Here is a 19,309-nt window from a genome sequence, read left to right as displayed (position 1 = left end):
AAAATCCTAACAGATCTGCAATATGTGTGTAATCAGTGAGCGATCGACGTGATCGATGAGTAATCGATTGGCCACGGAATCCTTGGTCATCGATTAGTCATTGATTGCGTACCCATTGATCATCGCCATTAATCAATGACTAATCAAACCGACTACTACTAAATCCAGACACAAAGGAGACTGGTGAGACTTAAATCCAGACTTCTCTCGCAGGGCGAGCCCAACTGGTCAGAACGAACGTCGCAGTGAAGATTCCCGCTACTCCACCTTTTGCAATGTTATTGCAAATTGATCATGAGTCATTGAGTCATATTTGTCATTTTCCCTCTTGGTTTCGTTCATTTGTATCTGTTTACGTACTGTACGTAATGGGTATAATGTAAATTATACTCATGGCAAAGCGTAATATATGTGCGTCAGTCTGATGAATGATGCAGAAAGGATGCTGTAATTAACGTGTAATGTAATCTCAAGCTAACAGGTTTATTTCTTGCATTGTATTTGCAAAGACCTAGAGAGGTTATAAATGACCCTATTCTTTAAACGCGCTAATTGACCTGTCCTAATAGGTGCCTATAACAATTACCCATAATACGGGACCCTATTCTAATACGCCTGACGGTAAGTGTCATTTGTAAGTCCATAAGCAATTGACAGTAGTGTACTGAGTGCAGAGTAAAGTCTAGTTTTAAGGTGACTATAATTACGGTTTCCAGCATAAGTCCACTCTTCTCGCTTTGATGGTTCAATGCTCCCCCCATTAGTTAAAAACAAAATCCGCTCCCACAATTGTTTTTAGCAAATTTAGCGAGACAGTTGAATCTCGATCTGCTAATTACAACAGATAATGAAAACTGGGGCCTCTGTACTCGTTTTCGGAGGTAGATCAGAAGCCCTTAAAGCAAAAACTAAATGTATTGTCATCACCTTATACCGTAAAATGATCGTGAAAATGGCTACACCTTGTTCACCAATGATTGGACATTTGAAAGAAAATGAAAGAGAGTGGCAGTCAATCTATCAAAATAGAAGAGCTTCACAATACCGGAAACTGTTTTGAACCTCCTTAACCTGAAAATTATTTGTTTTCAGGTTGCCACGAGATAAAACATTCTGACCAGAATTATCGTAAAATCAGTGGCGAACCTCGACTTTCTGATTTCATAGCCATTTCCTATCGCTTTTAGCTGATATGATAGTGGTATCTATTATCAGTAACGGCTGTCGTTGTAGTCATTGTTTTGTTTTGTTTTTTTACAATTTTCTTTTAAATACTTTCGGCATTTGCTCTCAAAAGTGTACTTTTAAAGCTATTTTGGAAAAGTCTTTAGTTGAGGAGCTAAAAGGTAAATAAGTATTTTGGGCGTTAAATGAAATTTTAACGGTCTCCTTTTAATGTCTAAACATTAGTAACAGGCAAAGCTTGAAATCCAAGGATTCACATTATGCAGCTCGTCATTGTGCTCAAGTTAGCTAAAAACTGATCCATATGTACAGTGTTATTACATAACAAAACAGAGGCACAAACAATCCCCAAGAAAAGGACGTCATGCGGAAAAAAGAATACAAACAAAACAAACAAGCAAACAAACAAAGAAAACAAAAATAAACAAAGCAAACAAACAAAAAAATCAGACTTACATACATACCTACATACATAAATGCTAAAAAAGGAAATAAAACAACCGTTAAATTAAAGACCTGCACATATACACGCATGACACTGAGGACCTTATGAGTACGGAAGTAAGTGAGAGTGCGACTTTTAAAGCCCCGAGCTTTGTGCCTCTGCTTTCGATTATTAACTTCACAACAATTTCGAACCAATAGTTTCCTTTGCCAGTGCCTAGCAGCAGCGTAGAGTGAAGGTTCGAAGAAAACAACCGGATTGAAAGCTAATTATTGGATGTAAAGAAAGTCATTGATCGGTTGATTAGTAAACGCTGAGAGTTAAACGTGGTGGTCTAATGACTAAATGAATTTCCACCTTAATTAAGACATTTTGGTTTTAACTAATTCGTCCACTTCATTTCTTAGGAAATGAATGGTTCTTTCTCTCTCACGGTCAAAGGAGAGAGAGAGAGAGAGTTGAAACAGACAAGCGTGAGCCTTCAATACGTGTATCATTTTATCGATGGGCGAACTGCGTTCAATCCATAAATTCAAAATCTGCCATGCTAGGATTTTTTCGTTCTTAGTTTCCTTAAAATTTTGATTACCGTTCTTTTAAACTCCGGTACCAAAAACGAGTAAATGATAGGATTGACACAAGAGTTCCCATAATGCAAGAATTTTGTAAAATATGCCACCTCATTGGGCATTTTCTGACAAGGTTTACAGAAAAATGTCACTATGTTTATGATTTGAAACGGCATCCACGTGAACACAAACACTACAGTCACTGTAAACAGCATCACAGCAAGCCGTTTGTCCTGCTCTCCTGACCGCCTGATGCTGTCTCTCCTGGCAAAGCGGAACTTCATTCTGAACCATATCACCACGTATGAGATGCAGATGATTGATAGTGCGATGGCGAAGGAAACCAACAAAAAGTAGAAGAAAAACTGCAATGAAAGGAGCTGCTCTTCATAAAGAAATCGTAGACAAGACACTAGAATGGACATCAACCATATCAAGCCGAGAAGCATGTAGTACACTCTGTTCTTGACATGACGGTGAATATGGGGCAAGCAAACCGAGAAGGCTCGCTCAAGGGCGATAACAGTCAGTGTAAATATTGAAGCACATCCGACGAAAACATCAACCACTGTGTAAATCTTATAACTGTATTGTTTCCAAACGCTATCGCCTTTATACCAGGCGACAATCAAGTGGTAAAGATACATGGGAATGGCAAATGTTCCAACCATCATATCTGCTAGGGCTAGGTTTATCAAGAAGTAGTTAGCACGCGTGCGCAGTAGCTTCTTGTTAGTGGAGAAGACGATGAGCGTGAGAACATTCCCAATAAGGATGACGACATCGACAATTCCAAGCGCCGAACTCCATGCTATTAATGCTGCAAACTTCATATGTGGCGCCTGGTGACCTCCTTGTTGTTGCGAGGAAGAGTTGTTCATTGTGATGGATTTATTTTGGAGGGGAACTGAGGAAGAAAACAAGCAGACAAATAAGAGGGCGTAATTTCAGTTTAAACGATAAATTGTTTTTTCTCACGTTTCTAGTTTATAGATAAAAACCTGTCTTTTTTAGCGAGCACAGTAAGTCCAGGACCCGTCGACGACTTCAACTGCTTTCAAACATAATACGTATTTGTCAATAGCTTAAATGCTACTCTTATCTATTCTGTGATTTGTATACCATTCAGCGAAATCTAAATCATACGTCTACAAAACCTCCAAAGCTATACTCTTGTACAGAGATTTTTTTTCATTCGCTTGAACTAAATGTAATTCAGTTTTTACTTCTTCGCCGCCTGTGGATTTTACTGAACTGGTGCTGGATAAGAGTCGCCACGATCGAGAGAACTCTGTTATAATAGAGATAAAAAAAATCGACCAAGAAAGGCAAATTCGATAGAAAACTATGGTCGTTTTGCAGATGAAAAGTTAAAAACGTAACTTAGAAGAAAAAAAGATAAAAGTTAGTATTATCTAAATGCTATAATATCATAAGCTGAACGCAGGGAAACAAAAACATCTCAGTGGGAATTATCCCTTACCTTGTGCCACAGTGACACCCTGGCACAATTGTAGACGGAAACAAAATGGTTTGAATAGAGATGCAACGTTTGAGATATTTTAATTATGCGTGTCGGTCTTTATAAAACCACGTACATTTATGTCAAACTGTTTGCATTGATTACTTTGACACACATGACGAAGGCAAAAAAAAAAAAAAAAAAAAATGTTTGCCAGCTTAATAGGACGTTGTATTAACATAAGCAAAGTTCTAAATTGACATGAATGCTTTTCTGTTTGAGCGCTGTAACAAGAACAAGCATTTAAATCATTAGGGCAAAATGATATCAGCGCATTTGAGACTAGAGAATTCGAATACGTCACTGATATTCATCCATATGGTATCTTTAGGTCTCTTCTTGAAGTGTTTTGAGGGTGTATATTCCAATTTCGCTTTCAAACCAACGTCCCGGTCAATTAAATTTAATGAGCAAGCACCCCTGATGCACATGTAATTTAGCATTCTGCGGCTTACCATTCAAAAAAAGCGTGCTAAGTATCAAAAAGCGCCAAAGAAACAAAATTAGACTTGTGTTGCCATGTTAACCAATAGGCACGTACGACAGTCATTGCTAATTTTAATTACTTTCTGGTGGCATTCGAGTCGAGGGTCTCTTTGGCGTAGCTTGTTATTTTTCAACAAATAAACACTAACCGGATTTGATAAATTTGTCAGTTCTCGCTATGTGGACTAAATTTTGTCACCGTTTATGAGGTTGTCCACGTTCTTAGCATTGCAGTTATAGTTGTCATGAACGCTCGGATAGGCCTAAGACGAGACTAGAGAATATTATTGAAACTGACGCACAGGAAAAGCAAACAGTAGCTTGCAGTCTGCTGACTTTTTTCACTCGGTCATTCAATCTCGGGTAAATTTCGTTTGTATTCAGCCCCAACGTACATGAACGTGTTTCTCGTCGAGTTCGGTCTTCTTGAACTCTTGCTACTAATTTCATTCTTCTTCGTGAAGCGCCATTTGCTCAGTCAATGAGTGAATCAGTAACAGTTCCTGTAGAATATGATTGTAATGGTCTACAATTGACTGTGATTATGGTAGAATCTTTCTCTATTTCAATTTTTGTAACTTTTCATTCGGATGCTAATCATTCTTGTGAACTCACCATGATTTGCTTTATAAGATGATCCTCGGAGACACACCGCCACTGGTTTACTTCGAGAATTTAAAAGTTAAATTGCCTATCACGCTTTGAATAATGGAGACTCGATTTCCTCAATACATGCATATTTTACAACTTTATCACTATATGTCAGATATGCAAAACACAACATGACAGCAATGACCAAAACCATACGACAAAGAAGAGTTAAGTAAACAACTTTGCCTTCCTAAAATTTTAAAGTTTGTCTTTCGTAGACGTAAATTGAGACATGAGAATGCCTTAATTGGTAGCATGTTTACAATGGCCAAGCTTAAGCCATTGTCTTTTGACGACCAAACTGACACTAGCTAAAAGCGCTAACACTTTGAAAAATAATTAGTTCTGGCATTATTGGAGTGAAAAGGAATTAGCTGGGATATGTAAATGTAAATATCTTTGGTTAATAGCTTCTTTCATAGCATTCACCCGTAACACATTTCTTTATAAAAGGTTACAAGTGCTAAAAGAGAAACTATATATTTGAGCCAGGAAAGCCTTAGTAACAATAACAGAAAGATGTAAATTACTTAATTAAAAGTCAGGCTTTAGACACACGTCTCTGAAATAGGAAAAAAAAAAAAAAACACTTCATGTTACGAGCAAGATTCGAACCCGCGTCTCCCTGCATACTAGTCGGGCGCAATATCGACTACACCATCCCTTGGATTAGCCACGCTCTATCTACTCGCATCACTGAGTTGCCACGTATCCAGCGTGGTTGCCTCTTGGTGTAGTGGATATCACGCCCTACTAGTATGCGGGGAGACGCGGGTTCGAATCCTGGTCGGGAAACGAACTTTTTCTTTCATTTTGGAGACGTGTGTCGAAAACCTGACTTGTAAGTTATTTACATCTTTCTGTTATTGTAAAAGGCATCCAAAGAACACTAATACATTAGTATGCAGCTGTCCACGATTTTATGTGTCCGAGTTAATTACATCTTGGACTTGCCAGTTTTACTGTTTTCAACTTAGTCCATTAAATTGTCCCTCGGCCAGAACTGATCAGTATAACTGGTGAACCTGTGAGCTTTAAATTTCTTATTCACTCCCGGGGTGTTACGTCATTGTTTTAACAAAAAAGATATAAATTTGTAACAAAAGTGCAGAGGAAGCCCACTTACTGAATTGAGAGCAGAATTTATTAGCATCAATTTATTAGCATCAATTTATTAGCATTTGCTTCAAATGTGAAGCGCTGTTATGCGTGGTAGCTGTCTATATTTTCTCGGGACTTGCAATGACTTGACGGGTAACTGCTAGTTGAATTGTCATGAGTTAGTTTTGTACCTATATTTGTGATCCGAAATATTACAAGTGACTTGCCATTGTTTCCTTGCTCTTTTTCGGTGCTTCTCGCACGAATTTTTAGGCAGGCTATTCAAGTTCTTTATCATTTTCACTTTTGATCATGTCAATACACACTAAAAGACTAATTGAGAAGTAAAAACTTAGCTTGGAGAGTGTTTGCAATTTTAGATGTCTGCAAGGGGCATCGTTTAAATATCGTGTTACCAAATGAACAGATGCTACTTACAAAGATTATTTTTACTTTTATCATTATCATCATCATCATCATCATCATTATTATTATTATTATTATTATTAAATGGTTTCAATTTTTATATTTTATTTTTTTTTGAATAAAATCAACTTCCTTTTGGAAATAATCAGGAGTCATTGCTGATATTTTGACTGATTAGTCCCTCAGGCTAGTAATTAGCAATTTGTTTTGTTACTGAAGTAAAAATTTAATTAAATCACTTCACGGCTTTTAGAATACAAAGCCAAAACATAATTCGAAAGGAAAGCAAGTATGCATCTATGTATGGATGAGCAGTCACATCAAAAGGCTACCGCTCTGTCATTACAATGGATCATTGTTAATAAATTTCAATTTTGTGTGGATTAGATATTACTTCGTTTTAGCATAATTAATCTCGCACGGGCTATTTGAAAGAGCTACAAAGCGTTTTGTTTTTTGTTTCTTTATATTGAATCGTTTTCCAAAATTTCAAGGAGCTGCCTTAACCAAAACAACAGTTGGAAGGAACCAAGTTGGAAGAAATCCCTCGAGATCCCTCGAGATGTCGACAAGAAGGAAATCAAACATAGTGAAAATATGACAGCCTTAGGGGATTCGAAGAATGTAATAATAGTTTAGTGAAGGATATCAATTTTAGTTGTTTGATCAACCCATATGTAAGCATCCGTCTGATGCTGATTTGTTTGAACAGAAAACAGGCTTAAGATTAATAATTAGTTGGATTTAGCTTTCTTGAAATGATATATCAACTGACTGGCCAATAAATAGAACAGCTGGGTGTAGCGTTTTAACGAGTCGATAAACCGCCGTGCGAAGCAGACTGACTACTTTCAATTCCAGTGGGTAAGGTTAGCAAACGGTTTGAGGAGAAACTAACAGGTAAGCTACGGCTTTAAAAAGTAGTCTTGAATCCCAGGTAGACATGTTCAAATTTGGTTCTTTCTTTCTTTATTATGCTCTTTATTTTCCTCTTAATATCCGAAGCTAATAATCAGCCACTGAAATTTCCTTGTAATAGTCTAATTCACACTTTACTGATTCCATTTCTAGTCTTTTCGATGCCATCAAAAAATCTTAATAAACATAGTAATAACAAAACACGTACAATTTCGATTCAGCTTCAATTTAGCAATGTGGAATAGCTTCCTTTTTTACCTTGAAGAATTCTAATTGATGTTAGTTAAGTTTTGTATTTCGTTTTCGCTTCGTCATATAAATACCCGCGGGGTAAACTCGTGGGTTGAAAAAAAAATTGGAATTATCGATTGCTGAATGAATACATTAGTATTTACCCTTACATAATAGACGAAAACAACCGACAAACTAGACGCTCTAAGAGCGTTTACTCGGGCTTCGTACGACAGAATCAAATCGTACTTTACGAAAATGCGTATTGGACACAATAAAAACAAATTAAAGAATCAGGATATTTTAGCACAAGATTTCCGCTTAGATATTTACTATTCAAGTTGCTTCGTTGAGTATCCTCCTCATCCTATCGCAAGTTGTGAGTTTAAACCACTTTGGTTCAAGAATCAAGCACAGCTGTCTACGCATTGATGGAGAACTTGTTGGCAAAGAATTTTAAAGGTCTTTTTACAACTTATGGCGATTACATTGTACATGCTAGCAGAAATTATACGAAGTTCGTTTACTGGTCGTGGCGATCCGAGTGAATTGTGCAGCTGAACAACTTTGCCGTGTTGCGATCTTAAACCATTTTCAAGAGTCTCATCTCCATTGGAGGGCGAATAGATAAGCTCCTTCGCGAAAACAGTAGTCCTAGGACAAGGCGCAAATTGCATTGCACTTAATTTGCATAAACTTTCAAGGTATGTTTTTTGCGGATAACTTCCGAGAATTTGCGACCCTTAACGCAGTTTATGAAGAAATATTCAAGCTACATATTTTTATTGAGTCAAGGCAGGAGTTCTTGTAAAAAGGAATTCATTTGTAAGAGAAGATGCGGCATTCTGTTGTGCTATTTATTTTGGTTTCATACTGGTCTAGTTCATGTCACGCAACATGATTTCCTTTAGCAGTCAGGCACAGTTTTCTAAAAGAATTGGCGATTGTTAAGACTGCTGAATATATTTGAACTACTAGTGAAATAACTGGCTAAACGATCGTCAATGCAGATTTTCCTTAGGACTTGGCAAGAACATTGGTTCGTCAATAATCCCGCACAATTTCCCGCTCAATCGAAGGTTTAATTTTCCCGCACAATTTGCCTCCAAAATCACACGTTATTTTTTTTTTCCTGCACCCTACTAGAAAGCCAACTAAACTTGGAGGTAAGATATTTAATTCAAGTTACCAAAAGTCTTATCTTTACAACTTTAGGGATCGACATATTTTGCGTGGTTCAAGAAACAAGTCACATGTTTTTAATGAGCTACGAAGTCCAAAAACGTTTTCGTATTTAGCTCGTTTTATTGCAATATGATTTGTTTTACTGCAGTGTTCTAAATAATAACAGCAGTAGCCACATGCCGTCATTGACTGCCTGTTTTTCGTCAGTGTTTTCGTAGTTTGAACTCATACCGCGATCAGCTCAGTTGTCATCTCACGAGAACGTTTCGAGCGTGAACTTTGCTTACCTGGCTGGCTTTCAAGCAATATTATTCGTGGACCGACCCTTTCCGAAAACGATCGACATCTTTGTACGTGAGATGAACGTATAAGGCGCGATTCTTGCTAAAACGTTCTTCGCAAAACACCGCAGTCTGTCACGAAGAGCGAGCAATGTCGCGTTTCTCGTCCCCAGTTTCCACGGTCTACGCATGGAACGCCTGGGACCATGACCCCCCTTTTGGCGACAAAAACGCTTGCATTTTAAGACTCGAGCTTCCCTACGGAACCCCGAGTAAAAACGGGTTCTTAGACTGAGGCTCTTAGACTGAATATGTACGTACTGTAAACAAGCTACATTGACTCACTTACCATTTATGAGAAAAAGGGAATACAATTTTTCACCAAAGTGCCGGGATGAAATTTTCCTTCTCGCTCGAATGTATCAAACAACGGCTTAAAATCTCCGATTTCCGAACACATAGTTTTCTTTTCCTTTTTTATTACCGTTTGACGGTCGGCGCACTTTCATCTAAAGCGGCGAGTCCTGGATGCAAATTTCAGCAGTCGTGAATAATTTTATACAAAAAGCGGAGAATTTCCACGGCGGAGAAGTCAGTCTACGCTGCAGTAATCTGTGTTTGCCCTAAACTTGCCATCTGGTGACAAATATCTTAGCTCGAGAAAGATTTCTTTGGGTGAGAACTAAGGAAACCTCTGAGGTTTATCCGTAGAACATATTACATCCATCTCAAATGAGGTTTGTTAAATTTCTCCTGAATTGCTGAGTAAGAAATATCATTAAATAAACATCTTTAGACCTACAATAATGAAACGTATTTATAGCTAAAAATAACATGGTCTTCACAGTTTTCCTCTGTGCATATAGGCTAAGATATCCATAGGCATATATGTGATCGCTTAATAGATATCAGCGTTCATCAGTCAGCCCAAAAAATTAGTCAAGAACCAATTTGTGAAAACCGTAAAAGGTGCACAATTTATGGCGACCAGCAGGACCAGTTTTGTATTGAACACACTTCAATTCCTATTGCGCGTGTTTAGTGGACGGCCAAGCCAAAAAAAAGTGAACAACGTACATAACAAAGAGGATTGTCGAACATCGAAACCATTTTCCTTTCATTGTGATCACTATCAGAACGTTGGGTAGACAATGTAACAGTAATTATACTTGAAGACTATTCTTTCTTTGGAGGTATTGATCTGGTAAACAATTGAGATATCTAGCCCGCTACTTAAGTTTACCGTTAGAAGTAGGAAACAGAGTATAAACCGACTTAGTCCCTGGGGACACCACATTGATCAATATCCAAAGGTGTAATTTATGGCATTTCAAAGATGCAATTTCATAGAAGCAATAGTTTGTCTTTAAGAAGCGGATGGTAAGGCGTATACTCATTTATATTTAAACGCTGAGGCAGTTTTATTAATAAATGCGAATCACCTTGTGTCATGAAAATAACGGCAGAAGGATTGCTTCTTTAATCTGTTAGGGTTAAATCATTTTGGTAAATCATAATCGAACCACTCGGCAACCAGATGCTGTTTAGTCATTATTCAAAGGTATTGTACAAGACAAAAATAACGCAAAAACGCACGAAGTCATGTTAGCAATGCAATGAGGAAATTTAAGATGCTTTCGTTTCCAAGCAGGGCTCAGTGCATTTGATGAGCAGGATTTGGTCCGCTATTGGTGGCAACTGGAAATCTGTATATTTCCTTAATAAAATGTCCCCCCCCCCCCCCCCAAAAAAAAAAAAAAAAATCTGGCGATCGCCTGACAGCGTGTTTATGCATCGAATATGCACCATCGATAATTTAATGAGGGTTTCACAACTTAATTCACCATTTCTAATTTATTACACTATTTCAGGGGAGTCTATTTGTAGCAAACGTGAGATAAAACAAGGTAAAACAACCCCTCCTCTCTCAACTACCACTATCGCAACCACCGTCACCACCCTCGCAAAAGAGGAACTTTTTAAGTTAGGACTACAACAAGTAACTGTGGACAGGCAAGTGAATCAAAGAGAGTTGAATTGAGAGCTCACAAATGATAACAAAATAAATCCGAAATCGAAAAAAAATGAGAAGAAAACAATAAATGAATAAATAAATAAATAAATAAATATTTTAAAGTTTCTTTCAATCTATGGCTAAGGAGAACCACAAGAACGTTTAGGTCCAGTTTTTTTCGAGAAAGGAAACAAAACGCTTTCACGGTTTTCGACTTGACTAAACGTCGAAATTCAATCACCTTGAAAAATATGACTAAACATGCTATTTGAAATGTTTGCACACGTCAATAAGAAAACGCTATTAAGCAATAACTAATGTATACAAGAAATAATGATATGACAATTTCATGTGTATGTCCATTGATTGTATGTGCTTATTAATATAATAGGAAGAGATTTATCTAAAAAACTGTTGAGCCTGATGTATGGCTTCGTTTCTCAAATGTCGCTTTAGAAAATAATTTCCTTTGATCTTATCAATGACCATTTGAATGTTACATTATGATCTTCTATCTTCATTTTCCTGGACACAATATGTACAAATATCAAATCTTAATGTCAATAATTTCCCGCCTTTACAATTGCTTAAAACATATTCCAGATGTATAGCTTGTACTGAAATTCATCAAGGAAACTTTGGGAAACTAGCACGACAACTTCGCAGCCTTATTCATTAGCTGAAATCTTCATTTCTTGAAACTAACATCCTCAAACTAATACACAATCAACGCTAATCTAGTCCTTCAAAACCTTTTTCTCGACCTTTCGTAAATAAGTTGTTATTTTTGAAGTAACGGTATTTAAAATAAAGTCAAAATTCTAAAAAGAAGAAAATATCTTTGTACAAGTTGGAAACTCTGTGTATTGGATAATATCGCCTAAAAAAAACTACTTTATTTTCAATTTTGAGAACGCGTCTCACCCAAGGAACAATGTTAGTTTTATACTAGGGAGAGTAATGAAGCGAACAAATTGTATGAAAAAAAAAAAAAAAACATTCTCACCAGCTTGTGTTTTCAGGCAAAGTCTTCAGGCAAAGACAACGCTCCTAAAACGTTAATTTGATGTTGCCCCTTCAATCTCTAGGAATTTGATAGAAATGAAACTTTACCTGTAGAATATCTTCTGACCTAACCATATGGACGTCGCTGCAGAGCCGTTCGCGTTTAGTCAACAATAGGGTGTTAGTCTTTACATAAAATTGCTTTGAAGTCAAAGAAAATAAAAAATGTAAAAAGCTTTTTTGTAAACACCATTGTTCAAAGCGGAACCACATTTTATCTTTCCGTGCTTTCCCCTGGGCGCTCAAAGACACCATTTACAAATTGTACATTTTCATGTAGTTTTTTCCCGCTGGGTTAATTTTACTCTCCAATCATAGAATCGGAAAAACTTTGGATTTTATTCACAACATTAGCAGAAGCACAGCGGTACTAAAAACTATTAATATGAGCTCGGAAAGACTGTTTGGGAAATTAAATATTGAGTAAACAGGCTTCATCTTCAATTCATTTTGTCTGTATAAGATAACCCGGCTATTTTCGAAGATCCGCGATAAGTATATACGCCCAAAAAAAAGGATAGAAGAAGAAAGAGGAGTGATTAATATTTGCCATGATTATACACCTTGAAGTCAAGGTACACCTTAATTATTTATTATTTTTATCCGATGTGGATTTTTGTTATTAGTTTTTGACAAATTAGGTCTACGGAAAAGACCACCTGCCCATGCTGGAGAAAGAAATAATCCTTTGAAACATTTTTAGTTCACAGCTATTTTCGTCATTTCTATCAGGAAACGGAAAAGTTCAGGAATATTTAAAGCCTTACTAAGATAACAATCATAGTGAGCCGCATTTTTTTAAGAACAACGCGAAGCTTCTCATAAAGTTTTCGTCAATAGATGACATGGGTAGCTTCCTTCAGAGCGGAAATATTGTCTGATGTACAGCAATAATTTTTCCACCTATTCTGCACCAATGTTAATGGAAATGGATCGCGGTAGTAATGAGCTAGAGGTTGATTTTATGAGGATGATTGTAAATGAGGTTGCGGAATGAGTGAAAGGCAGACGCCTCAATCCCAATTGTTTTATCTGACTGAAATATATGTTTAGAAATGATATTTAGGTAGTTGATGGTCGTAAAAGGCATTGATTGTTGATACCTTTCAAGAGAGTCTTTATCTTCTATTGTAACATTAAAACGGGTGAACAGAAAGCAGCGGGTGGAAATTATTTAAAAGAAAGCAATTTTCTGAAATGTGGTTAACCGCGCGCCTATCGAAAGAAAAGTCATTCCTAGTCAAGCAAGCGCTTCCTAAAGTACATTGCCCTTGGCGTTCCCTCGTATAATTAGCATATTTATTAAAGAGCCAGTTCTTCAGCAATCAAGAGATTTTCCGTTGAAATTTTACAAAAAAAATCATTACGTTTGGTCATTTCTATATTTGAGGAAATTAATGGAAATTTCGGTGAATTTGTAGGCCTAGAAGACAAAAATTAAACATGCTACTAATCTAACATCTTGAAGCCAGTCACAACAAAGCAGAATTAGAGATTGCGTTAAATTTAGTGATCATGTCCGGAAACATTTTAAATATCTTTAACTTTTTAGTTGGAATGGGCACCGCGTAAACCGGCGGCCACAGAAACAAACATGTTCACTCGCCTTCTAGCTTAAAACATGCCTTTATTATACTTGTAACTTGCTGGCTTGGTTCTTTTATTGTTTCGGTTTGGCCCGACCAGTGGTCTTTTCACATCGCATTGGTTAATTCCAAACTACGGAAAATCAATAAACGCGACCACTTTCTTAGCCAGTATTTACTCCGCATCTGCTTCGCCCTAATTACCAACATAGCTTCGCCTTTTAATGTCTCTGGCGGAGGCGGCGTGGGCTAGAGCGGGGTGTTTGCTTCAATGTACGACGCTAGTGGACGAATCTAAATTACACCTCCCCCCGCCCCCAAACTTTTGCCAAGTAATACCTTTTATACCAGGGAGGATAATATTTTAGTTTTGAATACTTAGCCTTAAGCTTGACTCACATTGAAGGGCGTTCACTTAACTTTGACTATTTTCTTGGGTCTTTGTCTCACTGTGTGATGTGGAAGAATTCGAAGGTCAGCCGGTCCAGTTGTCAGTTTTATGAGCATGAAAATCTTCTACAAGGCAGACGTATGTATTTGGAGCTTGAATGATATGCTCTTTTTACTTGTAGTTCTGTTGAATTGAACCCAGGTGGTAAAGTCATTTGACTAGCACTTTTTGTCACGTCATCAACACAGACGTTACACTGCAGCCTGCAATTTCATAAATACAATACAACCCAGATAATTGTAACCCCTAAGAACTAGCAAACCTCGATAATTCGAAAAGTAAGAATTTTGCTTTGGATTCACCTAACTCGTCCCCCCCCCCCCCCCCCGAAAACACGAACTCCGATAACTCTAATATTTTTATACCTCGAACATGATTCACCGGCTCTTTCTCAGCAGCGCTTTCCTCATAACCACATGTAGATTAGAAAATTAAGCGCCAGAGGGCAGTTTCGAATTTGCTTTATGTGAATGAACATGACGTAATGTGATCAATGAAAGGACAGAACTCCTGGGCTCATAAGAAGAGATAATAAAAATCTCACCAAGGTCAATTATGTTTCCTTAGGCTCGTGAGGACTCCAATTCGCTTTTCAGTAGTAATTTCCCACGCACAGAGGGAAATTATGAGGTTATTTCCCAGTATTTTAAATTACCTCGGACTGCGGTCAGTTCTCTGCTTTATGTTTTCTAGTGTTCTTTTTCAGCTAAATCCAAAAGACAGTAACACCTATTTCAATTTTGTAATGAACGGGGTATGATATTTCGACAGGAACTGAAATTGCCAGTTTTCCTTTTGACGTCTGTAAAACTGTTAAAAAAAAAACGTTTTGGCAACGACGGTTCGCCGCTACTTCACGTCGTTATCAAGTCAAAAGTTGGAATGGCAACTGGAAATGTTTAACAGAATAAAAACAAAAGAGAAATTTCGTGGTGCCTCCGAACTGGAAAACACAATGCAATGACTACATGTAAGGGTTGGGTAAAATGTTTCGCGTGGATCGAATCAGTCTGAGTGTTCAGAGAGCTCTTGATGTCCTTGATGAAGAGTATTTCGTAGATCAACCAGTCAAACTTGCTGGTAATATTAACCGTCTTTTAGAAGATTTAGAGTTTTATTATGTATCTTATGAACGTTCTAGCGTTAAATTGAGTATGTTGGTTTTTGGTAGAAGTAGGAAAACTTGAGAACCCGGATAAAAGCCATCGATTGTTGCAGCGGCGACAGCCAACTATAAACTCAAATAGCATGAAACGCAGATTCTGGGAATGGAAACCGCAATCCCGGAAAAAAAAAATGTTGGGACACCAATCGAGTTCTCCCCTTCCCCCACTTGCGAAGTAGAAAATCGGTTACTTTTCCCTTTTCGTTGTAAAAATATGTGACATTTTCCAACATTGATTAGGTGGGATTGGGGATTCGTGATCCAGGTACTTTTGTTCGGCACATCGGGTCATTTTAATGAGGCGACTGCTCTCATCATTGTGCTATAAATTCATCGGCTTAGACGAAACAGTGTGATAAAGCACACAGTCCTTTGATTGCTTCAGAAGCTTAGTTTTTTTTATGAAAAATAAAATACGACTCTTATGTCGTACATAATGTAAACTGAATACCGAATATGATGTTAACTGAATACTGACTATGGGAAAGAATTGATAAAATCTTCCGGAAATCAAGATATTGGTTATTGACCAAGCTCGAGGTCAAGATGATATTGGCCTTCGTCTCGGTTCATAAACACCCAAAAAAAGAACGAGGCCAATATCCAGCCTTCTTGACCGAATAAAACGCAAAAAATGATCTTTGTACTTGCTGATCTTCAAGGACTGAAAGGGAAACCAGTTGCATGCAAAAATCAATGGCGCGTGCACCTTTATCCTGATTGGGTGAATGCTGAAAAATGCAATCATTTGATTGGTTTACATTTTTGAAGAGTAAATGTCTAACATCTGAATGGAATTAACAAATGCAGAAACCGCTCGCAGCAAACTCGAAAAGTTTTTCTGAACCTCAAAAATGTGTTAAAATAGCTTAAATTTTCAGCACTTTAGTTCTAAAAAGTGTTCAACCCTGTTCATTTTATCAAGCCGTCGCTTTCGCCGATCTTTGGGCGATTCAAAGAACTATTGCTCGGCTCAGCTGTGTCGCTGCAAGGTTGTCGGATTGGAGGTCCCAAATTCCCCACCACACTAGAAAAGCTTGTCTTCCTCGATCTCTGTCGGCTCATGGGTGGCTTGTAGTCTGGCTTTGCCAATGTTCTACAACAAGTTGTCGGCTTTTGACACTTAAAACGTCTCTTGAGAGTTTGAAGTTGTCTCCTCAATATTATTCACATTTGAATCTCTTTCGTTCAAAGAGCGTTGAAGACTTCGTAGAAAAGACGTCAAATTACTCTGTGCCGCCTAATTTCTTCACGGTTTTAAAAAATGTGCACAGCAGCAAATACAGTTCTTCCTGAGGAATGTCACACAGTTGCCTATTCTCGTTTTCCCGTGAACAAAACTGCTTCCATGCCGTCATGTCAATGTGTTTTTACTTTTGTGTTTGCCGGTTTTTGTTGCAAAATAAATTCCGAAAACTCGTCAACATTTTCATTTTCTTTGTTTTCATGTTCGTTGACGTCGCTTTCAGTTTTCTCGTTTGATACAGACCACATTGTTACAGAGACCACAGGAAATCTTTAACTGTCTTGTAAAATATCTACACGGCACAATTTTGCTTTTGGTGAACCGGCTTGCGCTTTGGAAAATTTTTCTTACGGGACACAGCGCGTAATCCCGAGCGGGTAAATTAGCTCTATCTTGCCCGCTCGGGTAGCCAATCACAGCGCAGGATTTGGTTCAACTTTCCAGCTCACGGAGTTAACTATATAATAAATAGAAAGAAAGACTAGTCTTTCAATAAAACAGTACGTCAAAATTAATCGATTGAATGATCCAAGAAAATATGGATGAAAAGTCTCTTGAGAAATAACGAATGTGATCTTTTTACTGGATTATCCTGTCTTGGTCGTCTGATCGTAAAAAAAAATCTCTGTAAATGGCCATATTGTAGAAAACATTGGTACTGGCATTCTATTGAACTGGTCAATAGTAATGAAATTGACCGGCTGAATTATCGCTATAAAGGCGTTTTATCTGATGGCGAATATTACCTGTTCAATGAATTGATGAACAGTTCGTTCCCAGGCCCCTACTCTTTTCAACTTTGCCAATTGCATGCAAGGAATGAAATATTATACATGGTAAGCTACGTGTAAGTTTTGATTATTCATAGAGCATAATAAAGCATTGTGCGTTACCATAATATTTTTCTTCTAGTTACTCGAGAACGATAAAATTGATGATGAACGCAGCCTCGTTGCTTCATTTGAAAATTTCACATGTCCTTAAATTCAACACAATTTTAGGGTTTAATGAAAACATGAATCACACTACTAAATTAAACAATATTCTCTTGTTGCATGAAAGTGAAAACTCCGATTCTAATAATGACAAATATAAAACCAAACCATGCACCTATGTCAATGTAAAGAAATATTACATCTGCTAACGTCTGTAGTTCGCAAAATTTAAATAACCATTGCTCATTTGGTGCTAATAAATATATATATTTGCCATGCTTAGTATGGCTTGTGTGGAAACATCGCTCAAATGAGAATTTTCTCTTTTATTGCAAAATTAATTTAATAGTTGCTTTGTGCAATTTTTAATTTTCAAAAGTTAACAAAGTAGACGTGCTTCTTTGGCTATTCAAAGTAATCCACCTTGCATTCACGTTGGATAGAAAAGAAAAATATTAAACTCCGGAGAAGTACAAAATCAAAGCTTCAATCAGGATTAAATTCTGTTACTAAAATCGATAACTGCAATGAATTGTAGAAGAAATGCATTTTCTTTTTAAGCAGTCTGAGTAAGACAACAAGTAAGATGAATGGGTGTGAAATTACTGTGAAGCAATGTGAAATGATATTTTCAATTCAGGATTTGACAAGTCAGTTCTATATTCGCTTTAGATCTACATATGTATTTTAAGAAGCCTTCTGAAATATGGAATTTTAAGAAATTGTGCGGATACTGTATTTGAAATATATAACGCAGACCAAACCTCTTATTCTTTCGAAGCTTGACGTTTTGAATTTAATGTATTTCTACATCTTCATTTTGTTTCTTGTTATGTCTTTTGTATTACGAAACTTCATGTATCAGGTTAACTACATTTTACAAATCTTTCCAACAAACTTACCTCTGTAAAATTCAGTTCTTTGAATTCGCTGTTATGGAGAAATTATAATGAACTTCGTAGCTTGAGGTTTCAATGTTTCGTATCTCATGTCAGGATGTTTACATTAAGGATATGCTAATTGTAAGATTTGCCGAATATTGGCTCATTTGATTCAACTTTGAGCTCCTGTCGGTTGTCTAGTAGAATACCGTCACCTGTTTATGAATGGAATTTTACGCTAGAGAATAAATACTCACCAAAACAACAAAAACAGACCCCTATCCAAGTGGATTTTTTTTTCTTGATACATTGACCAGCTGTCAATCTTATTTTGGACTTTGAACAATCTACATACACTAATATTCTTACAGGAATCAACCAAAATCTAACAGTGAGCATGTCTGAAAAATTTTAAATTAAACCTGCGAAAAATACCGTCAGCCACTTTGCAATTTTAGTTTTACAAGGTATAGAAATTTGCGAATTACTTCAATGAAGCTGAAGTTTGAGTCTGGACTAACCCACTGATATCACTCTGTTCTAAGTATCTGTGACATTCAGATAAGAAACAACAAATGCTTTAGAAAGGTGAATATGAATTAAGGTATCACGACTTAAGCGTACAAACGCACCGACAGTCTTGTATAAGTCTTGCGGCTGAATTCGTTGGTGACGTTTAATTTTTCCAGCCCCCAAGTTCAAATTAAAACGTCATGACAGAGCGCACACCTTCCTATTTGCACAAGACGTGTTATCCTTGACAGTGGGGCCCTTATGTATCTTTCTATTAATTTACACAAATGTGCACGAAAATAAGGAAATGTTCGAGGCAGAAAATTACCCAAAGGGAAGACCCGACTGCTTTGTCGCAAAAGCGCTAGATAAAAGACGGAAGCTATAACATTGCGTAGGTTTTGACTGTGTGCACGAAATGCTCGTGGTGAATTTGCGGACGGCAAACTTAAT

At 37.2% G+C, this 19,309-nt stretch overlaps 2 protein-coding genes across 2 annotated transcripts in view; one reads left to right on the top strand and one right to left on the bottom strand.

Moving 5' to 3' along the window:
- Window positions 1-1,828: 1,828 nt before the first annotated feature.
- LOC145499725 (adenosine receptor A3-like) lies at window positions 1,829-5,076 on the bottom strand. The gene is made up of 2 exons (XM_081479250.1): window positions 4,823-5,076; window positions 1,829-3,106 (listed from the first exon to the last, which is right to left on the bottom strand). Exon 2 carries the CDS (start codon window positions 3,078-3,080, stop codon window positions 2,178-2,180), a length of 903 nt encoding a protein of 300 aa, XP_081335376.1. The 5' UTR covers window positions 3,081-3,106; window positions 4,823-5,076; the 3' UTR covers window positions 1,829-2,177.
- Window positions 5,077-6,550: 1,474 nt separating this feature from the next.
- LOC145499797 (adenosine receptor A1-like) overlaps window positions 6,551-19,309 on the top strand; it is a 20,219-nt gene continuing 7,460 nt past the window's right edge. The window contains exon 1 of the mRNA XM_081479320.1: window positions 6,551-7,285. The gene's annotated coding sequence lies outside the window, so the exon portion shown is untranslated. The remainder of the gene's footprint in view (window positions 7,286-19,309) is intronic.

Source organism: Orbicella franksi, chromosome 10 (genome assembly GCF_964199315.1).
Source record: "Orbicella franksi chromosome 10, jaOrbFran1.1, whole genome shotgun sequence".
Lineage (NCBI taxonomy): Eukaryota > Metazoa > Cnidaria > Anthozoa > Scleractinia > Merulinidae > Orbicella > Orbicella franksi.
Note: the sequence above shows the minus strand (reverse complement) of the source record. Positions and strands in the feature narration are given on the sequence as shown.